Raw genomic sequence first — 18,698 nt, forward strand, 5'->3', positions numbered from 1 at the left:
AAACACTTTATTTAAAACAGGTGAGAAGATGAGAAATGTTTTCAATTTTAAAACCAAATGAAGGTTTGCTATCTGATATATTTTTGTAAAAGTAAAAAGATGTTCTTCACCAAAGGTTTTTCGATTAGCCTGTAGCGATATAAATAGAATTTGACTCATAAATAGAACTTGTAGCAATTCAATAACATTCTTTGGGTTAATCCAAATCTACACATCACTGTTTGCAGTTAAATGTGGTGATTGTGACATACAAACCGACTTGCGTACCTAGATCCGTGTTGAAATGTTTTTTTTAAGTTTTCCTGAAATTGAGGTAAAGGATGTAAAACACTAATTTACAATAATAGTGACTTAACTTTACCACATTATAATAAGAAATGGCAACGAAAATAAGTCTAAATAAATAGTACAATTTAGAGACAAGGTAAAACTACAACTTTGATTGCATATAGGTAGTCCCTTGCAAAATCGCAAGTAAAAAAATTAAGTTAATTTTATTATTCTCCACCGCGTACTGCTGTCATTCATAAGATCAAGACGATCAAGTGTTTAGGTTTCTGTGTCAACTCCATTGTATGGCGAATCTTTCTGTTTAAAACGCGACGTGACTTGCGAATACTTTTTTAAATGCTTACACGTTTATGTCCCAGATCAAAAAACAATTTGTTTCTGATGCTTGTCTTATTCGTACGTGAGATTGAAACATAAGCCGACAGTTTTGGGGGTTACGGTCACGGACATTGACGGACACTGCAAAAGTTCAACCAGACGTGTTCTGAATTACAATAGGAGGAGAATTTATACAAAATCAAGACGTTAACTGAATATTCCTTTTACTTTGACCGACTTGATCGCTATCTCTGCCATCAGATTTGTTTAAGAAAATCGAATTGCCGAAACAACAAAACCATTAGTGCCCCTATACAATGCTGAATTTAAGGTCTCTATAAAACCTCTTTCATCTTTGGCCTTGAAACGATATGATTACTTCCTTGACAGTTATTTTATGATGCTCCCTTCATACTCATATAAATTACTATCTACATTTCAATTGTGCAATAATTAAAACAAAATACCTAAATCCTACAACGACGATTTAATTTATTACCCATTCAATTACAGTTTGCCGTAAAATTACCATAACAACTTAGTTATTATAGCTTTGATTATTAGAAAACTTGAACTATAAATGCTTTGAAGTATACAAAACACATGCAAGCGAAGAACATATTGCATTAATGGCGGTAAAATTGGCATGCGTGTATATTATCAATAAAACTTCTATTAGAATTGAGTACGTACAATGTATGAAGCTAAGTGCCTTGACAGTTTTGCAATATATTGCATTACCTTGTCCAACCTCATGTTATTAAAGCACAAACACTATACCTCATAGATACCTACTATCAGTTTTTTAACAACTTTGTAATAAACCAGCCTGAGAGCCAAACATTTGTAATTACGAAGGTATTCGGGTGGGACCTTCATAATTACTAAACGCGGGTTTGCTGCGGTTAGATAAAGATTATTAATCCTCTTTGGATGGAATGTAATCTAACCCTTTAAATATATGCATGTATACGACACACATATTATAAAATTATTTCCAAGTACTTATATTATCCATATATCCTTCCAATAATAAAAATAGCATCTGAACCACCTTAGGACTTAAGCATGCTAAGTATCATTACATAATCTTCAATATTATAAGTTTTTAAATGCTAAGGACGAATAGTTGTCGAGATTTAGACAACACAGCAAAGGTGTGTCTAGACAATAATATTTGTGTTGAATTACGCAAACGCGTCTAACTCGAGTGCATTTCTTGCGTAACCACTGTAACCAGTAAACACTTCTTGATGTATTCAGTCAACACTACTGTCGAAATTTCACATATATGATGCACTTGTACAAATTCTAAAGTTATGAAACTTGAAAATTATATGGCGCCATGCTATGTCTACTCCTATTTATCTTTGCAACCCTTTTTCCGCCCTCGGATGATATGCGACAATTGATGCCCACGACTCGCCCTGGGACCGACTTGTCCAATATATTGGGCGGTGGCGGTGCTTGGGTTAATCGTTATTATATAATTAATATGCTTATACGATAACATTGTTTTCTTAATGATGTTTAACTCACTCGCTCATTAGCTGGTTCAGCGTGGGTGTTCTAATTTCTTCTCTCTTGCCTCATCCTGAACTTTTAGGGATCCCTAGCAGTTACTTTATTAACAAAGTATAATTATTAAAAATTTAAACAACCACCTACCTACTACTTCTGAAAATGCATTAGCAATCTTTATCTGAAGTATAGTTTGCTCATACCTTCATGTTTGTTTGTACCTACAGCTTTACAAAAACCAGTTGCCTAATATCGAATCGTACCTAATGAAGAATGTTTTACATAACATCAAATAAAACAAAACCATACATTGTTTAACCACATTTATATACGTTTTTCCTCCAAAATTAATCTCACCCTCGTCTTAGCGATGACTTAACTTTTAAAACAATTTATTTGTTACACAAAATTATCTCAAGAATATTTGAGTAAAATTTAAATGGAGCAAACTGATATAAATAATGTCCAGTGTTGTCTTTTCTGATGTAGGGCCAAAAATATTAATCCAAACGGTATGTCGTACTTATGTTACAAATAAAAGGTTATTGTAATTGAATATTGTTCAAACGATATTTGAACGGATGTAAGCGGATTTATAACGTTTTTGTTTTTTACGGATTTGAAAATATTTTTTATTCAAACCGTACACTATTTGGCAGTTCCTTCTAACGTTATTAATGTAACCTACTTAGGTATCCTAACTTTGTTTTTGATGCAACCGATAAACACACAATTATGACTACATAGCAGGGGTACTCCATTTGTTTAACGAGTAAATGTTTACGTTGCCACTAATCCGTATCTCTATTGTCAACAGGCCGCGCTAGCCATAATCCACGCTAGCGAAGTCAAGAAAACAAATGAAGCAGTAGCAAGCCCGACACAGGAACCAAAAACCGATCCTGAAGTGATCGCTGACGCGAGAAAAGCACGCCAGTATGGACCATACCAGGGACAGGTCGACAATGAAGTAGTCGTAGACATCGAAGACGAGGAAAAGAAACAATACTACGAAACTAATTACGACACAAGTGAGTAATCGTTTGTTAACTTTAGCCGGAACCAGATAAATATAGGCAAATGCTAGCGACTATGACATTTCATTAAATTAAATATCTGTCTACATTCGACATCAAAAATGATTCATAATTTAACTGGCGGATTCGCGGCATGTGTATCATAAATCTGCTCGGCCACTGACGCCTTACTTCGACCATCAATTAACTTGTCAAGTGTGTCTGATTATACGATTGGTCCTAATTGTCCATTGTGGTGGTCTGTTAAAGAAACTTATCACATGCTGAGTGAGTGCACTGTGCGGGTATCAAGATACGAAGATTCCCGATTAAGCCACTCAAAGGGATAATACGTGGGTTTAGAACAACACAATGCCATTATTCGGCGTCATAATCCGTCCATCAAATGGGTTATTCAGATACGACTAACATGTAAAGGTTGGAAATTAATTAGCAGTCACTCATAATTAATTAACAGGATGACAACACAGAATGGGGAAAATAGAGAAAATGTTTTTTTTACAAAAATAAATATTACGTCAGCTATCAGTGGAGGTGATAAATATAAACGAAAAAGGAAGTCACTAAACTAACTATAATTCTTGGACTCGCATTTGTTTCTTAGTTTAGCAGCGATTCATTTCAGACTTAGAAACTTTTAAATTTTATTCTTATTATGTCGCGAATATAGTGCGACAGTCTATTGAAACGATTTGTGCAAATATTTAGCACCCTACGGTGTTGAAGTATTTTTCAACCGCGATGGTTTTCAATCTTTTACAATGAGAACCTTTAATAAATTTTAAAAGGCATTTTCACAATTCGTACTTTGATGCTCTAATATAAGAGAAAACTTTGTATGAAGTAAGTAACATTATAATGTAAATTCTGCGACCACAATCGATCGATATAAATTTAATGGACAGTCTCAGGTGGTCAGGACTAAATTGTGGTAACTATATGTATTGTGAATTTTAATGAGCAGTTCGAAATGGATTGAATGCCCACACATTTTAGATATAGATGATTATGTAGATATGTTGTATAAATCATTTGTGTAGAAGACGATATCAATTTAAGTCAATGGAATTCTAACAGCTTTTTTGTGGTTTCTTAGTTAATAATAATGCTACCACGCGGTATTGGTTTAAAACCTAAATACCCTTTCATTCTTCAAATAATTAATGAATAAAAATTTACGTAATCTGAACTTTAAAAAATGTAAATGAGGACATCAATATAGCGTAAAATATAATGCTGATTTGGTTGCGTAGGTATTAATTTTCTACATTAGGTACATACAACACGTGTTTTTAGAGCCCCAACACCAATTTAAATCAAAAAGTTCGTCTCTACATTTTCTCTGTTTTCTAAGCAATAAATGTTTTATATCTCCCAAATATAGAAGCATTGAAATCCTTGTCAGTTTTGTCGATGCCTACTATTTTAACATGGCGATGACTTCATTCCTACTCTCTTGAGTTAGTCAGGGAGGATAAAGTTTTAACTAGATTTTTCTTTGACCAAACGTTGAGACATAAAACAGGTCGGGATAATTAGGAAGATGTAAACAACTTTACATTGCCAACAAGAATTACCTGCATAATAAAGTTGAAAAATTATGAACTGTAAAGACGAAGGTGTAATGAAAAGCACAAGTGTTGTAATATAGGATATAACATTAATCTACGACAAAGGAGATATAATGAGGATGTATGACATTCATCTGTCGCTTTCCCGCAATCCTTCCGAGTTCCTACGTGCGATTGTTGTGAAGTAACAGCTGGCATCGTAATCATTCCTTCAAAACGTCTCTAAAATTTTCATATAAATCAGGTAGTCCCTTATGACTGTAAAGTAAAACACCTGCACAAAGTAATTCAGTTTACTACTTACGTACAACAAAATAACTTTCGAAACGGGCAGACTATTGAATTATTTTATCGTTAGTTCATTTGTGTCATACAATAATTTGCGGCCTGACAAGAGTCTTCACAACGAACTTACGGGCAACCAAGATGTTTCTCTATCATACAAGAGCATACATAAAGATTTGTAGGAACCTTATTAAAATATGCATGAGTTTTTTTAATAATAAAGCGCACTTTAACGCACACAACTTACGACAGGGTTTCACATCATCAAGCTAAAAATATTTTGTCTAGAAACTAGTATTTCAAAGCATGCTTCTATATAAATTTATTATATCTAACATTTTAAAACCTGTGGAACCAGTAACAGGTCAGACAATGACTGCGGCGTGATGTGATTTTTGGCTACTTTTAATGATTAAACGTTTATGGAGTTATTAAATGTAAATGTTTCCTAATTGAATATTATTTAGATATAGCTATAGTTTATTACAGTTATTACTAAAGTAAACTTAGTAACATTAAACTTGAATGGATAGCGAAACGCCAACAACATTTTATTACAAGGTTAGAATATCAAAGTGCATTGGCAGGCCTTTGTTGACAGTTTGCCAAAAGAACATTGTAAAGCATTTTTCGCTCGACTTTAACCGTAACAGTAAACTACAGATATTAGTTTTCCGCTTTAGTAATAAACTTTGTCATTTATCATAGAGGCGCCGCCTGGCGAGATAAATGGCTAAAATTCCTCACCTCCTATTTCTCTTGTATTCATCGAAATACCTTCTACCAAAAACGGTGAAAAAATAGTCTTCAATTTTATATGCGAATACCTATATGTTGTCTCTTTGACAGACAGGTTCTAATCGCGTTCTAACTCACTTCACACTGAAGTGACTTAAATATCAATTCGAGTATTCTAATGAAGCTTGTTTGTCTTGTTGCAGGTGCTTATGGATTCGGTTACGATGTGGGTCCGAACGGTCAGTTCCACCACGAAAACCGCGGTCCCGATGGCGTCACGTATGGTTGCTACGGTTATGTCGACCCAGAAGGTTTTCTCCGTGCAACACACTACGTCGCCGACAGTCACGGCTATAGAGTAGTCGAACCGGAAAAATCTGTCGAAGTGTTCCCTGATGAGAAATATGAATATGATGAAACGTAAGTTTACTATTGATTGTTAAGAATCGTATGTACCATACTGACAAAAACCTAATATGTTTAAAATATTCGCAGAACCGACGGTCAAGCACTCAACACACAACCTGGTCAAATCATCCCTTGGAAGAAACTCTTCTTCCCTAAAGGATGTGGTCGTACTCCGGGCGGTGTACCAGCCAAGCCTTTTCCTAAACCCTCTCCGCCTCCCCCGAAACCTGCGAAGCCCGATAGCACCGGTAGCGGCAGTAACGTCAAGCCTATTCAAAGTGGACAAGGTAATAGTTATTTATGTAAAAATCTATTAACGGATTTTCTCGTCTGTACTATATATTATGTTATGTTATTATTTTATGATTTTACGCTTCTGAATTTTAATTTTGTATTGATTGTGATTTTCAGGACCAAATGGACCTGGTGGCTATCCCGGCTACCCCGGTACTCCAGGCACACCCGGTAGCCCAGGCACTCCCGGCACTCCAGGCACGCCAGGCTCGCCAGGCGGACCAGGTAACTTATTTAATTATAATATTTTTAATGAATCAATTGTGTCCATATTTATTTTAGAACACTGAAAACTCATACATATTTTTTGATAAAAGGTGGTCCAGGCGGCCCAGGAGGACCAGGTGGTCCACCTAGACCTGGCAGTGGCTACTATCCCGGCAGCAGTGGTACCCCCGGAACACCAGGCAGCCCAGGCTCTCCTGGAACCCCAGGTACTCCCGGTAGTCCAGGTACAGCTGGTACACCAGGCTATCCCGGAACATCCGGCACACCAGGAACACCAGGCTACCCAGCAACCCCCGGTACTCCAGGCTATCCTGGCTACCCAGCAACTCCTGGTACCCCAGGCTATCCTGGATATCCAGCAACACCCGGTACTCCCGGTACCCCAGGTTATCCCGGAACACCCGGCACTGCCGGTACCCCAGGCTATCCAGGCACACCCGGTACAGCTGGTACACCTGGCTCCCCTGGGACACCAGGTACACCCGGTACTCCAGGGTATCCAGGCACCCCTGGCTATTATCCCGGTTACCCCGGGACAGGTACGTTTACGATTATTAACAAACCATTAAAGAAATGAACTAACGGGTCTACTCTTAACAAAACTAGCTCGGAGTTCCTTGGTTAACCAGTGAATATAAATGAAATACTTGCCGTCAAGGCTTCCATCTGTCATTAATGTAAACTCTTAAGACATTTTGTCATTTATGTCATATCATGGTTTAGCATTTTTATACATTTTACATTGGCATTCATGCTTGTCGCTAACATCTGTGTGTATCTAACAATTTCCAGGCTCAGGTGGATACTACCCAGGACAACCTACCGGCCCAGGTAAGATATAAAGTTAATTGAAATAAGTTATTTTTCGGTTTTTAACTATTAAATCACAATCAAACAATTATTAGAGCATACAATGGTCATTTTATAAACTATACTTTGTCATCAACATAAAAACGCCTACAACATTTTTAATAACAATACGAATAATCGTGTCATAATCATTTGTCACTAACCGGCACATTTACGCTCACTTTTTCCAGACGGCGGATACTATCCAGGAGCCTCGGGACCAGGTAAATCATTCATTTTTAAATAAGTCATGAATTTAACTGGTAAAAACTAATTTACCATCTTATTCATCAGCTCTCAAACAGTTTTAATAATCATATAATCCCATAAACTACTCGTGTCACGTTCAATTTAATAGCAGATAATATAATCTGTGATCCAACACTGCAATAACCAAATGCAGCTTAATTAACCAAACATCGAGGGTAACCAAACGTTGTGTCGGTTTATTAGGCTACTATCCCGGAACTCCAGGCACTCCGGGTACTCCCGGCTCTCCAGGCTCTCCAGGTGGTCCAGGCGGTCCAGGTAAGCCAATCTTAAGTTCTCCCTTCTAATATCTCCAGGGTGTGAATATTCAGAGCGATTGAAGATTCAATAATGTTAGTATTTACGCGGTATCTCACGATTTGAAAATTATGTATTGAGTCCTGCTGGGGTCACTAAAACACAATCGCCGTGTAGTCCACATAACATAAGGTAATATGTTATCACACAAAGGTTTTGGTACAGAGTGAACAGGTAAACAGTTATAATCATATTTGTTTTATTACTTTATTGTCCATGGTCCACTGTACACCTAGAACATATTATTATTCATATAAATATATTATTATATTATATTAAATAAAAGAACCTAAAAATCGAACTATACTTTATTCAGTACAAGATCAGCCGTCGCATTATCACATTATATTACAGTACACGGAAACAATAAATACAAGTTTTCTTAAAAAAATATATCTTGTGTAGGAGGTCCAGGCGGTCCAGGTGGACCCGGTGGTCCAGGTGGTCCAGGAGGCCCCGGTGGACCAAATGGTCCTGGAGGTCCTATTAGCGGAAGCCCAGGCAAGCCCGGCAGTCCAGGCACTCCAGGATCACCAGGAACTCCAGGAGGACCAGGAGGCCCAGGCGGACCAGGTAAATACATATGAAATTGAAAAAACAATGGTTACTTCAACATAATAACATTTCAAATATGATTAAATTAAGTTTGACAAGAACGAAGGCTACACATATTTATTTCCTTTTATTAGGTGGTCCTGGTGGTCCTTCAGGCCCGATAGACGGCTACTACCCAGGTCAACCAGGCAAGCCAGGTTCACCAGGTACCCCCGGCACTCCAGGCACACCAGGCACACCAGGAGGTCCAGGAGGCCCAGGTGGTCCAGGTTTGTTTCATTTGTTTTAAAATGAAATTTTGAACGAAATATACTTGAGTATTAATAAATACTAGCTGACCCGCGCAACTTCGCTTGCGTCACCTAAGAGAATTGGTAAAAATGTTCCCCGTTTTTGTAACATTTCTCGTTGCTACTCCGCTCCTAATGACCGTAGCGTGATGTTATATAGCCTAAAGCCTTCCTCGATAAATGGGCTATCTAACACTGAAAGAATTTTTCAAATCGGACTAGTAGTTCCTGAGATTAGCGCGTTCAAACAAACAAACAAACAAACTCTTCAGCTTTATAATATTATGGTATAGATTTCTTATTATATAAAAGAAATTGTAGACGATCATAATAAGTCATTCGAAAAAATGATCTATCGGTATAATGACATTTATTTTATCTTAGGAGGCCCAGGAGGGCCCGCAGGACCTTCAGGCCCGACTGATGGCTATTATCCAGGACAGCCCGGCAGTCCGGGCTCTCCCGGATCGCCAGGTAGTCCAGGAGGACCAGGAGGACCAGGTGGACCAGGTATATTTAATTACGTTTCCAATTTTGAAACCATGTAAACATAATAGAGATAGTTGATGTAAAAATTCCGACATTTCCACTTTTTAGGAGGACCAGGAGGACCCTCAGGACCCCCTGGAAGCGGCTACTACCCAGGACAACCTGGCAAGCCAGGTACACCCGGAACACCCGGCACACCCGGCACTCCTGGATCTCCAGGTGGTCCTGGAGGACCCGGTGGACCAGGTGGGCCCGGAGGCCCCGGTGGACCAGGTAATTGTTTCTAAATACGTACGTTTGAGACAAGAAAGCATTTGAAAACGACATTGTTTAATTTTTTTTTTTAAATAGCTTTGCAACCCGGACAACCAGGCTATCCAGGACAACCCGGCAAACCCGGCCAGCCCGGCTACCCAGGTCAACCAGGACAACCTGGATACCCAGGACAAGAAGGACAACCAGGCCAGCCAGGATATCCAGGTCAACCAGGACAGCCAGGCAAACCTGGCCAGCCAGGACAACCTGGCTACCCAGGGCAACCAGGGCAACCAGGATACCCAGGACAAGAAGGACAACCAGATCAACCAGGATATCCAGGACAGCCAGGACAACCCGGCAAGCCTGGCCAACCAGGATACCCAGGACAACCAGGACAACCTGGCTACCCAGGGCAACCAGGATACCCGGGACAAGAAGGACAACCAGGTCAACCAGGATATCCAGGACAGCCAGGACAACCCGGCAAGCCTGGCCAACCAGGATACCCAGGACAACCAGGTCAACCAGGATACCCAGGACAACCAGGACAACCAGGACAACCTGGCTACCCAGGGCAGCCAGGTCAACCAGGATATCCTGGACAAGAAGGACAACCAGGACAGCCAGGATATCCAGGTCAACCAGGTGGGCCAGGACAACCCGGTTATCCAGGGGAGCCAGGAAAACCCGGACAACCTGGTAATTTGTGTAGATTATTATTAGTTACAAGCTTTTCATAATTTAATGAATAATAGAATGCGGGAATTAACGCGAACACGCATATTATTTTCTATTATTCATCAAAAATGTAACGCGAGAGTTTAAAAGTTATGGTTTTCATAATTTAACCTCTTCATAATTGGGAAGACTTTTGAACCATTCGCAGTTCTCTTATCGCAGACCTGTAGCCCGACTCTCTACTACTATCGAGTTTCGACAACTGGCTAGTAATCGAAAAATTTTGTATGACAATCTGCTAGGCCCCTCTACCGGGCTCTGTAAGAACTATTTCGGCAATACATTTTAAATGTTAAAGTCTTGTTACTCGACAGTATCGACTGTAGAGAATGACGCTACTAGTTACCATAAGTACAGAGAATATAATTATAATTACTAGCATAGCGTTGTACGAGTGATATAATATTATTATATTACCTATATCATAAACAGTTCAGTTAATGAACTGCTCAATAGTTTTCTTTATTTATTACTATTTCATTAAAAAAAAATGCAATTTGCTACAATATTGTCTTTTTGTTATAAGGTCAACCAGGAAAACCTGGTCAACCAGGCCAGCCCGGCTACCCAGGACAACCTGGAGAGCCAGGTTACCCAGGACAGCCAGGACAACCAGGTCAGCCTGGTCAACCAGGGTACCCAGGACAGCCAGGACAGCCAGGCCAGCCCGGTAAGCCTGGTCAACCAGGTTACCCAGGACAACCAGGACAACCAGGATACCCTGGACTGCCTGGAGAACCCGGATACCCAGGACAGCCAGGACAACCCGGAAAACCCGGACAACCAGGCTACCCCGGCCAACCAGGCGAGCCAGGATACCCAGGACAGCCAGGTAATTCATGTTCTACTAATTACGTTTATTTTCTTCATAATTTACCTACTTCCTCTTTAGGGATAATCGTACACCATTTGCAACTGTCATAAAAGCATCCTAGTATAGTAACCTTACTGCGAACATATACTATACGTCTACCATAGAATAGCGTGGCACCGTTGCAATAATATAATACCGGTCAATAAATTATTTGATTTATTGTAATATTGACTATACCAGAAAAAAACAATAAGTATATTATAAATTTTTACCCTTTAAGGTCAACCAGGTCAACCAGGATACCCAGGGCAACCCGGACAACCAGGAGGCCCAGGACAACCAGGGCAACCAGGCCAACCAGGACAGCCCGGTAAACCAGGGCAACCCGGTCAACCGGGATACCCAGGCCAACCAGGGCAACCAGGCTACCCTGGCCAACCAGGCGAGCCAGGATACCCAGGACAACCCGGACAACCAGGAGGCCCAGGACAACCAGGACAACCCGGACAGCCAGGATACCCAGGACAGCCCGGACAGCCTGGAGGCCCAGGACAACCGGGAAAACCAGGACAACCTGGACAACCAGGCTACCCCGGCCAACCAGGCGAGCCAGGATACCCAGGACAACCAGGTAATTAAAGTGATTCTTATAAGTCGCAGGCTCCCTATTCATATTTAATTTTTCATTTTATCCTATGGTTAGTGGTCAATCTCGTGTCTAAGATTTTCAGGCCGACCAAATGACATGGGGACTGACGTTTTAGGTATCCTCCGAAGCACGGAGTCTAAGTTAAATATCACTATGCAGTCACTCATGCATCATGCATAGGATGACAGGAGCCGCTTAACAATCAGGTCTTTTACCAACCAGTGAGCGCTACAATGTTCATTAAATGTAGCTTTACAGAACTATTCAAATGAACCATTCAATTTGCATCTGCATCTGCCATCTTTTGACTTCACTGACAATGATTGCAAGAGATATTTCTCCAAAATTTTGAATAACGGTGCATCATTTCATAAATTTCATGAGAAATATAAACGGACGATCTACCAAATAGTTAATTTTAGCAAATTGTTACTCTCTTTACAAATTTTATGTAATATGTTCGTACTACAATAATATATTTCCCTTTTGCTCTATTAGGTCAACCAGGATACCCAGGACAACCCGGACAACCAGGAAAACCTGGTCAACCGGGCCAGCCGGGATACCCCGGCCAACCCGGAGAGCCAGGATACCCAGGACAGCCAGGACAACCAGGACAGCCCGGTAAACCCGGTCAGCCTGGTCAACCTGGATACCCAGGACAACCCGGACAACCAGGCGGACCAGGACAACCAGGAAAGCCTGGTCAACCGGGCCAGCCGGGATACCCCGGTCAACCCGGTGAGCCAGGATACCCAGGACAGCCAGGACAACCAGGACAGCCCAGTAAACCCGGTCAGCCTGGTCAACCTGGATACCCAGGACAACCCGGACAACCAGGCGGACCAGGACAACCAGGAAAGCCTGGTCAACCGGGCCAGCCGGGATACCCCGGTCAACCCGGTGAGCCAGGATACCCAGGACAACCTGGTCAACCTGGATATCCAGGACAACCCGGGCAACCAGGCGGACCAGGACAACCAGGAAAGCCTGGACAACCGGGCCAGCCGGGATACCCCGGTCAACCCGGAGAGCCAGGATACCCAGGACAACCTGGACAACCAGGCTACCCAGGACAACCAGGCGAGCCAGGATACCCAGGACAGCCAGGTAATTAAATTATAGTATATTTTAATGCATAAAATTTAAAGTATCTCAATCATTTATTGGAGAATCTCGAGCTATGAGCAAATCTCTTCGGGGAAACTTAATAAACTTGCTGAGAAATAATGCAATACTACCTTAAATTTCGAATAACATTTCGTATATTATGTATAAGTAGACCATTAGATTAGATTTTTTACCTGAATCGAACCTTGATTCACCGCTTCTGAATGTCTATCTTATAACTTTAAGGACCTTCTGTTCTCATACATTTGCATCTGACTGCAACAGATATTTCTTCATGAAAAATGGTGCATCATTTCATAGATTTCACGGGCAGTATAAACGGACGATCTACCAAATAGTTAATTTTAGCAAATTGTTACTCTCTAAACAAATTTTATGTAATATGTTCGTACTACGATAATATATTTCCCTTTTGCTCTATTAGGTCAACCAGGATACCCAGGACAACCCGGACAACCAGGCGGACCAGGACAACCAGGAAAACCTGGTCAACCGGGCCAGCCGGGATACCCCGGTCAACCCGGAGAGCCAGGATACCCAGGACAACCCGGACAGCCAGGCGGACCAGGACAACCAGGAAAGCCTGGTCAACCAGGCCAGCCGGGATACCCCGGTCAACCCGGAGAGCCAGGATACCCAGGACAACCTGGTCAACCAGGCGGACCAGGACAACCAGGAAAACCTGGTCAACCGGGCCAGCCGGGATACCCCGGCCAACCCGGAGAGCCAGGATACCCAGGACAGCCAGGACAACCAGGACAGCCCGGTAAACCCGGTCAGCCCGGTCAACCAGGATACCCAGGACAACCCGGACAACCAGGTGGACCAGGACAACCAGGAAAGCCAGGTCAACCGGGCCAGCCGGGATACCCCGGTCAACCCGGAGAGCCAGGATACCCTGGACAGCCCGGACAGCCAGGAGGCCCAGGACAACCCGGAAAACCAGGACAACCTGGACAACCAGGCTACCCCGGCCAACCAGGCGAGCCAGGATACCCAGGACAGCCAGGTAATTAAATTATAGCATATTTAATGTATACATTTTAAAGTTTTTCCATCATTTATTGGAGAATCTCGAACTATTAGCAACTCTCTTCTAGGAAACTTAATAAACTTGCTGAAAATAATTCAATACTACCTTATATTTCGATTAAAATTGCGTATTTTATGTATAAGTAGACCATTACATGAGATTTTTTACCTGAATCGAGCCTTGATTCAACGCTTCTGACTCTATCTTATAACTTTAAGGACATTCTGTTCTCATACAATTGCATCTGACACTTAGACATGAGCTGTGAAACTGCCGCCTAAAGTTTATTTTGATCTATTACATACTTACGTATATTCCACTTGCGATATCATTTTTTCTTTTGGTCAATTAGGTCAACCAGGATACCCAGGACAACCTGGTCAACCAGGTGGACCCGGACAACCAGGAAAACCCGGCCAACCAGGCCAGCCAGGATACCCTGGCCAGCCCGGAGAGCCAGGATACCCTGGACAGCCAGGACAGCCCGGCAAACCAGGTCAGCCTGGACAACCAGGATACCCAGGACAACCAGGAGAACCCGGCTACCCAGGACAGCCTGGACAACCCGGCAAGCCAGGTCAGCCCGGACAACCGGGATACCCAAGCCAACCAGGACAGCCTGGATACCCAGGACAACCCGGACAACCAGGAGGCCCAGGACAGCCAGGACAGCCCGGCCAGCCAGGAGGACCAGGACAACCAGGGAAACCTGGTCAGCCAGGACAACCTGGTTACCCCGGCCAACCTGGTGAACCAGGCTACCCAGGACAACCGGGACAACCAGGATACCCGGGACAACCAGGTAATAATTTGTGTTTATTTAATGGCTTAATAAGATTTGCATTTGAATTATCCTTCTGATAATTTATTAAATTTATTTATTATGTAGTCGCGACTAACTTTCTACGAAGCACATTTTGGACCTCTGAGCATGAGATCTAATTCTAGATCTACAGGTTCTACTATTAAGTACGGTTGGCCTTGTCCAATTTGTAATAACATGCAACGTATCCGATATAACAGGTGTATGTAGTTTCACATAAAACAGAGAGCTGCGATCGATCTTTTGACGACAGCAATATAATGATTCGAGAATAGCGACATAGCGTACAGTCAAAATTATTGAAGATATTTTATTTATTAAAATGTAAAAAGAAGTGTGCTTAGTGTGAACGACAGACCTATTAATATTTCTAAGCTATTAATATGTAATGAAGAAACCAGCTTACAATATAGAAAATATGTTTTTAATTCAGTTAATATTACCTCTCACAGGCCAACCAGGAAAACCAGGACAGCCTGGATACCCCGGACAACCTGGTGAGCCAGGAAAACCAGGACAACCAGGATACCCTGGCCAACCAGGATACCCAGGCCAACCAGGCCAGCCAGGAAAACCAGGACAACCCGGCGAACCTGGATATCCAGGACAACCCGGTCAGCCAGGTCAACCAGGACAGCCAGGATACCCGGGACAACCAGGACAGCCAGGATACCCAGGACAACCAGGACAACCAGGATACCCAGGACAACCAGGTGAACCAGGATACCCAGGTCAACCCGGTCAACCCGGTCAACCAGGTAAACCGGGACAACCAGGGCAACCTGGTGAACCAGGAAAACCAGGCCAACCTGGATACCCAGGACAACCCGGACAAGTAGGAGGGCCAGGCCAGCCAGGACAACCTGGGCAGCCAGGCAAACCAGGACAACCAGGACAGCCAGGATATCCAGGCCAACCAGGTGAACCAGGATACCCAGGACAACCCGGCCAGCCAGGTGGACCTGGACAACAAGGTGATTTATCGCGTTTATTAATACTTTTGTATTTAACATTTTATTTAGCTCGATTTGATGTCAATTATGTCATGAACGAGAGACATTGCACCTCTTTACATTCAAAGGCGAACGGCAGGTTTATATGAAGAATTCGTACAGCTTATAAAATGTCATGTTTAGGTTTACTTTTTGTTTTAATTGGTAGCTAATATGATAGACAAGCTTATTTTAAAATTCTTATATTTTTAAAAGTTGGGAGGTAAAAGTTATGTCCATTTTTAGAAGCCCCGATCGTTCGCTAAATTGCTCAGATGCTGTCAAAACCACAATTCAAAACAACAGCAAATTGGCGGATGCGTAGACGTCAGACCAAAAGTGACATCTCATGAGATTTTCTTTTTCTTTAGTTGTCAACAAATATAAGCCATGGACCAAAAATTATTATTTAAATAAACAAATACTTTCTAATTAATCCGGACTTCTAAAAATAATACTCCCAAATAAAAATAAGTGACTTAGTCCCCTTAATAAGTGGTACAAATTCTGTTACGAAACAACACAAACTTTAAGCTGTACGAAATCTGCCGATCTCCTTTGACATCTAAGGATCTTACGATTTTAAATCCTACGCCGACCTTGTCAACAAATTCAAAGTATTATTGAAGACATTCGCACTTACAACTCATATTAATTAACATGAACGTGATTTGACATTTCATGAACTTGATAGATAATGAATGAATAATAATGATATATTTCTTAAGTATATTTGGGCGTTATAGATTAATAATTACAATACACTTAAAAAAGGAAGGAAGAAAGGAACAAATTTAATGTATGTTTATCGTTGTACAGGCCAGCCAGGGCAACCAGGCAAGCCTGGACAGCCAGGATACCCAGGACAACCAGGTGAACCAGGATACCCCGGACAACCTGGCCAGCCGGGCAAACCAGGACAGCCAGGATACCCAGGACAACCAGGTGAACCAGGATACCCCGGACAACCCGGCCAGCCGGGCAAACCAGGGCAGCCGGGATACCCAGGCCAACCAGGTGAACCAGGATACCCCGGACAACCCGGCCAGCCAGGAAAACCAGGACAGCCTGGATACCCAGGCCAACCGGGACAACCAGGTGAACCAGGATACCCCGGACAACCCGGCCAGCCAGGCAAACCAGGACAGCCAGGATACCCAGGACAACCAGGTGAACCAGGATACCCCGGACAACCCGGCCAGCCGGGCAAACCAGGACAGCCAGGATATCCAGGCCAACCAGGTGAACCAGGATACCCTGGACAACCCGGCCAGCCAGGCAAACCAGGACAGCCAGGATACCCAGGCCAACCAGGTGAACCAGGATACCCCGGCCAACCCGGCCAGCCAGGCAAACCAGGACAGCCAGGATACCCAGGCCAACCAGGTGAACCAGGATACCCCGGACAACCCGGCCAGCCAGGCAAACCAGGACAGCCAGGGCAACCAGGAGGACCAGGACAACCAGGCTACCCAGGTCAACCCGGCCAGCCAGGATACCCAGGCTACCCAGGTACGGAGAATAATATAATGTTAAATTTGAGAAAGATGTTGACATGTAGAAGATTGTTTCATTTTGTTTAGTTATGTATTTAAATGTAGACATTGTTACAAACTTGACTTTAATGTTACAGATTCCGAAGGAGCACCAACTGGTACTGGTGTTCAACCGCCCACATATTATCCTCAAGGACAAATGCCGCCATTCCCGATCTACGTCATACCGTACCCTCTACCCATCGTACCCAGCCCGGGATCGTGCCCATGCTATTTACTAAATCCGGGACAGAACGCCACCGCACCACACGGACAAGCTCCACAACCTCCTCAAAGACCTCCCAACCATCAGAACCAGATGTATGCACCTTACGGCATTATTGGATTCCTTCCCGTCGTGTTTGTGCCATACTGCCCAGGAAATGCTACGAATATAAACAGTGCCCAACAAAACTTCCCGGAGGCGGTGCCTGTTCCCTACAACTGTGCTCAATGCCAAGCCAACAAAGATATCTATCGATACTTAGGTAGGCTGAATGGGGGACGTAGCAACGGTTTCAAGGATCTCAAAGAAATTAAATCTCTAGCGGAATTAGACGATCTCTTGAGAAATCAAATCAAACCCGTTAAGAAAAGTATCCGTACTCTAGCCGCGCATCCGCGTATCCTCGATGATACAAACGAAAAGGACGTGAAAGCTATTGAACAAGTTACGAGTACAAAGAAAGACGAAAAAACCGAAAAGAAAAATTAGATGTATTATGATTAGGTAGTAAAACTGTGGGTGTGCAACTAAAATAATTTTGAGACTGTCCGATTATATAAATTCTTGGACGATCTCATAATTGTAATGATGACGTAAACACAATATTTAATTCCGACAAATATAATATACGTCATAGGATATAGTAAATTGTATAATATTTAGTACTTATATTTATCTATTAATTTGTAATACGCTTTCTGTATGTAATATTTACAACAAAAAATTCAATGATGCCATTTATTTTGTTGATATTTTACAATTTGCGCTATCACATATTATAAGAATTGTAAAGAAATAATTAAATATATCTTCAATAAATAAATCAAGTTTTTTTTCCTTATCCTTCTCATGTCTTGAAGCAGACGCATAAATTGTTATGTGTGTGGTACTTGGTACAAAGGAATGGTACGAATAAACCAACTATCGACTCTTCGACTCCATAGCAATATAAAAACAGAGGGAAGGCAACAATTGGAACAATATACTTTCACTACACAAATACACTTTTTCCTTTATCTCATGTTTCGTAAACATAAAATACGTATAGATGGTATATC

At 42.0% G+C, this 18,698-nt stretch overlaps 1 protein-coding gene across 7 annotated transcripts in view; it reads left to right on the plus strand.

The window, feature by feature from the left end:
- Positions 1-18,462, plus strand: part of LOC142973005 (uncharacterized) — a 29,798-nt gene extending 11,336 nt beyond the window's left edge. The window contains exons 2-22 of one of the 7 annotated variants that reach the window (XM_076114502.1): positions 2,948-3,161; positions 5,965-6,181; positions 6,257-6,456; positions 6,581-6,688; positions 6,781-7,230; positions 7,484-7,522; positions 7,732-7,764; positions 7,994-8,068; positions 8,513-8,680; positions 8,797-8,931; positions 9,337-9,462; positions 9,550-9,714; positions 9,793-10,398; positions 10,964-11,269; positions 11,532-11,882; positions 12,399-13,010; positions 13,456-14,040; positions 14,417-14,866; positions 15,340-15,861; positions 16,699-17,391; positions 17,513-18,462. In XM_076114502.1, the coding sequence (XP_075970617.1) occupies positions 2,948-3,161; positions 5,965-6,181; positions 6,257-6,456; positions 6,581-6,688; positions 6,781-7,230; positions 7,484-7,522; positions 7,732-7,764; positions 7,994-8,068; positions 8,513-8,680; positions 8,797-8,931; positions 9,337-9,462; positions 9,550-9,714; positions 9,793-10,398; positions 10,964-11,269; positions 11,532-11,882; positions 12,399-13,010; positions 13,456-14,040; positions 14,417-14,866; positions 15,340-15,861; positions 16,699-17,391; positions 17,513-18,129 (6,672 nt within the window). In that variant the 3' untranslated portion in view covers positions 18,130-18,462. The remainder of the gene's footprint in view (positions 1-2,947; positions 3,162-5,964; positions 6,182-6,256; positions 6,457-6,580; positions 6,689-6,780; positions 7,231-7,483; positions 7,523-7,731; positions 7,765-7,993; positions 8,069-8,512; positions 8,681-8,796; positions 8,932-9,336; positions 9,463-9,549; positions 9,715-9,792; positions 10,399-10,963; positions 11,270-11,531; positions 11,883-12,398; positions 13,011-13,455; positions 14,041-14,416; positions 14,867-15,339; positions 15,862-16,698; positions 17,392-17,512) is intronic. The other 6 variants (XM_076114505.1, XM_076114508.1, XM_076114507.1 and 3 more) reach the window with 6 other exon arrangements.
- The last annotated feature ends 236 nt before the right edge of the window (positions 18,463-18,698 follow it).

The sequence above is a fragment of the Anticarsia gemmatalis genome, chromosome 5 (assembly GCF_050436995.1).
Source record: "Anticarsia gemmatalis isolate Benzon Research Colony breed Stoneville strain chromosome 5, ilAntGemm2 primary, whole genome shotgun sequence".
NCBI classification, from domain to species: domain Eukaryota; kingdom Metazoa; phylum Arthropoda; class Insecta; order Lepidoptera; family Erebidae; genus Anticarsia; species Anticarsia gemmatalis.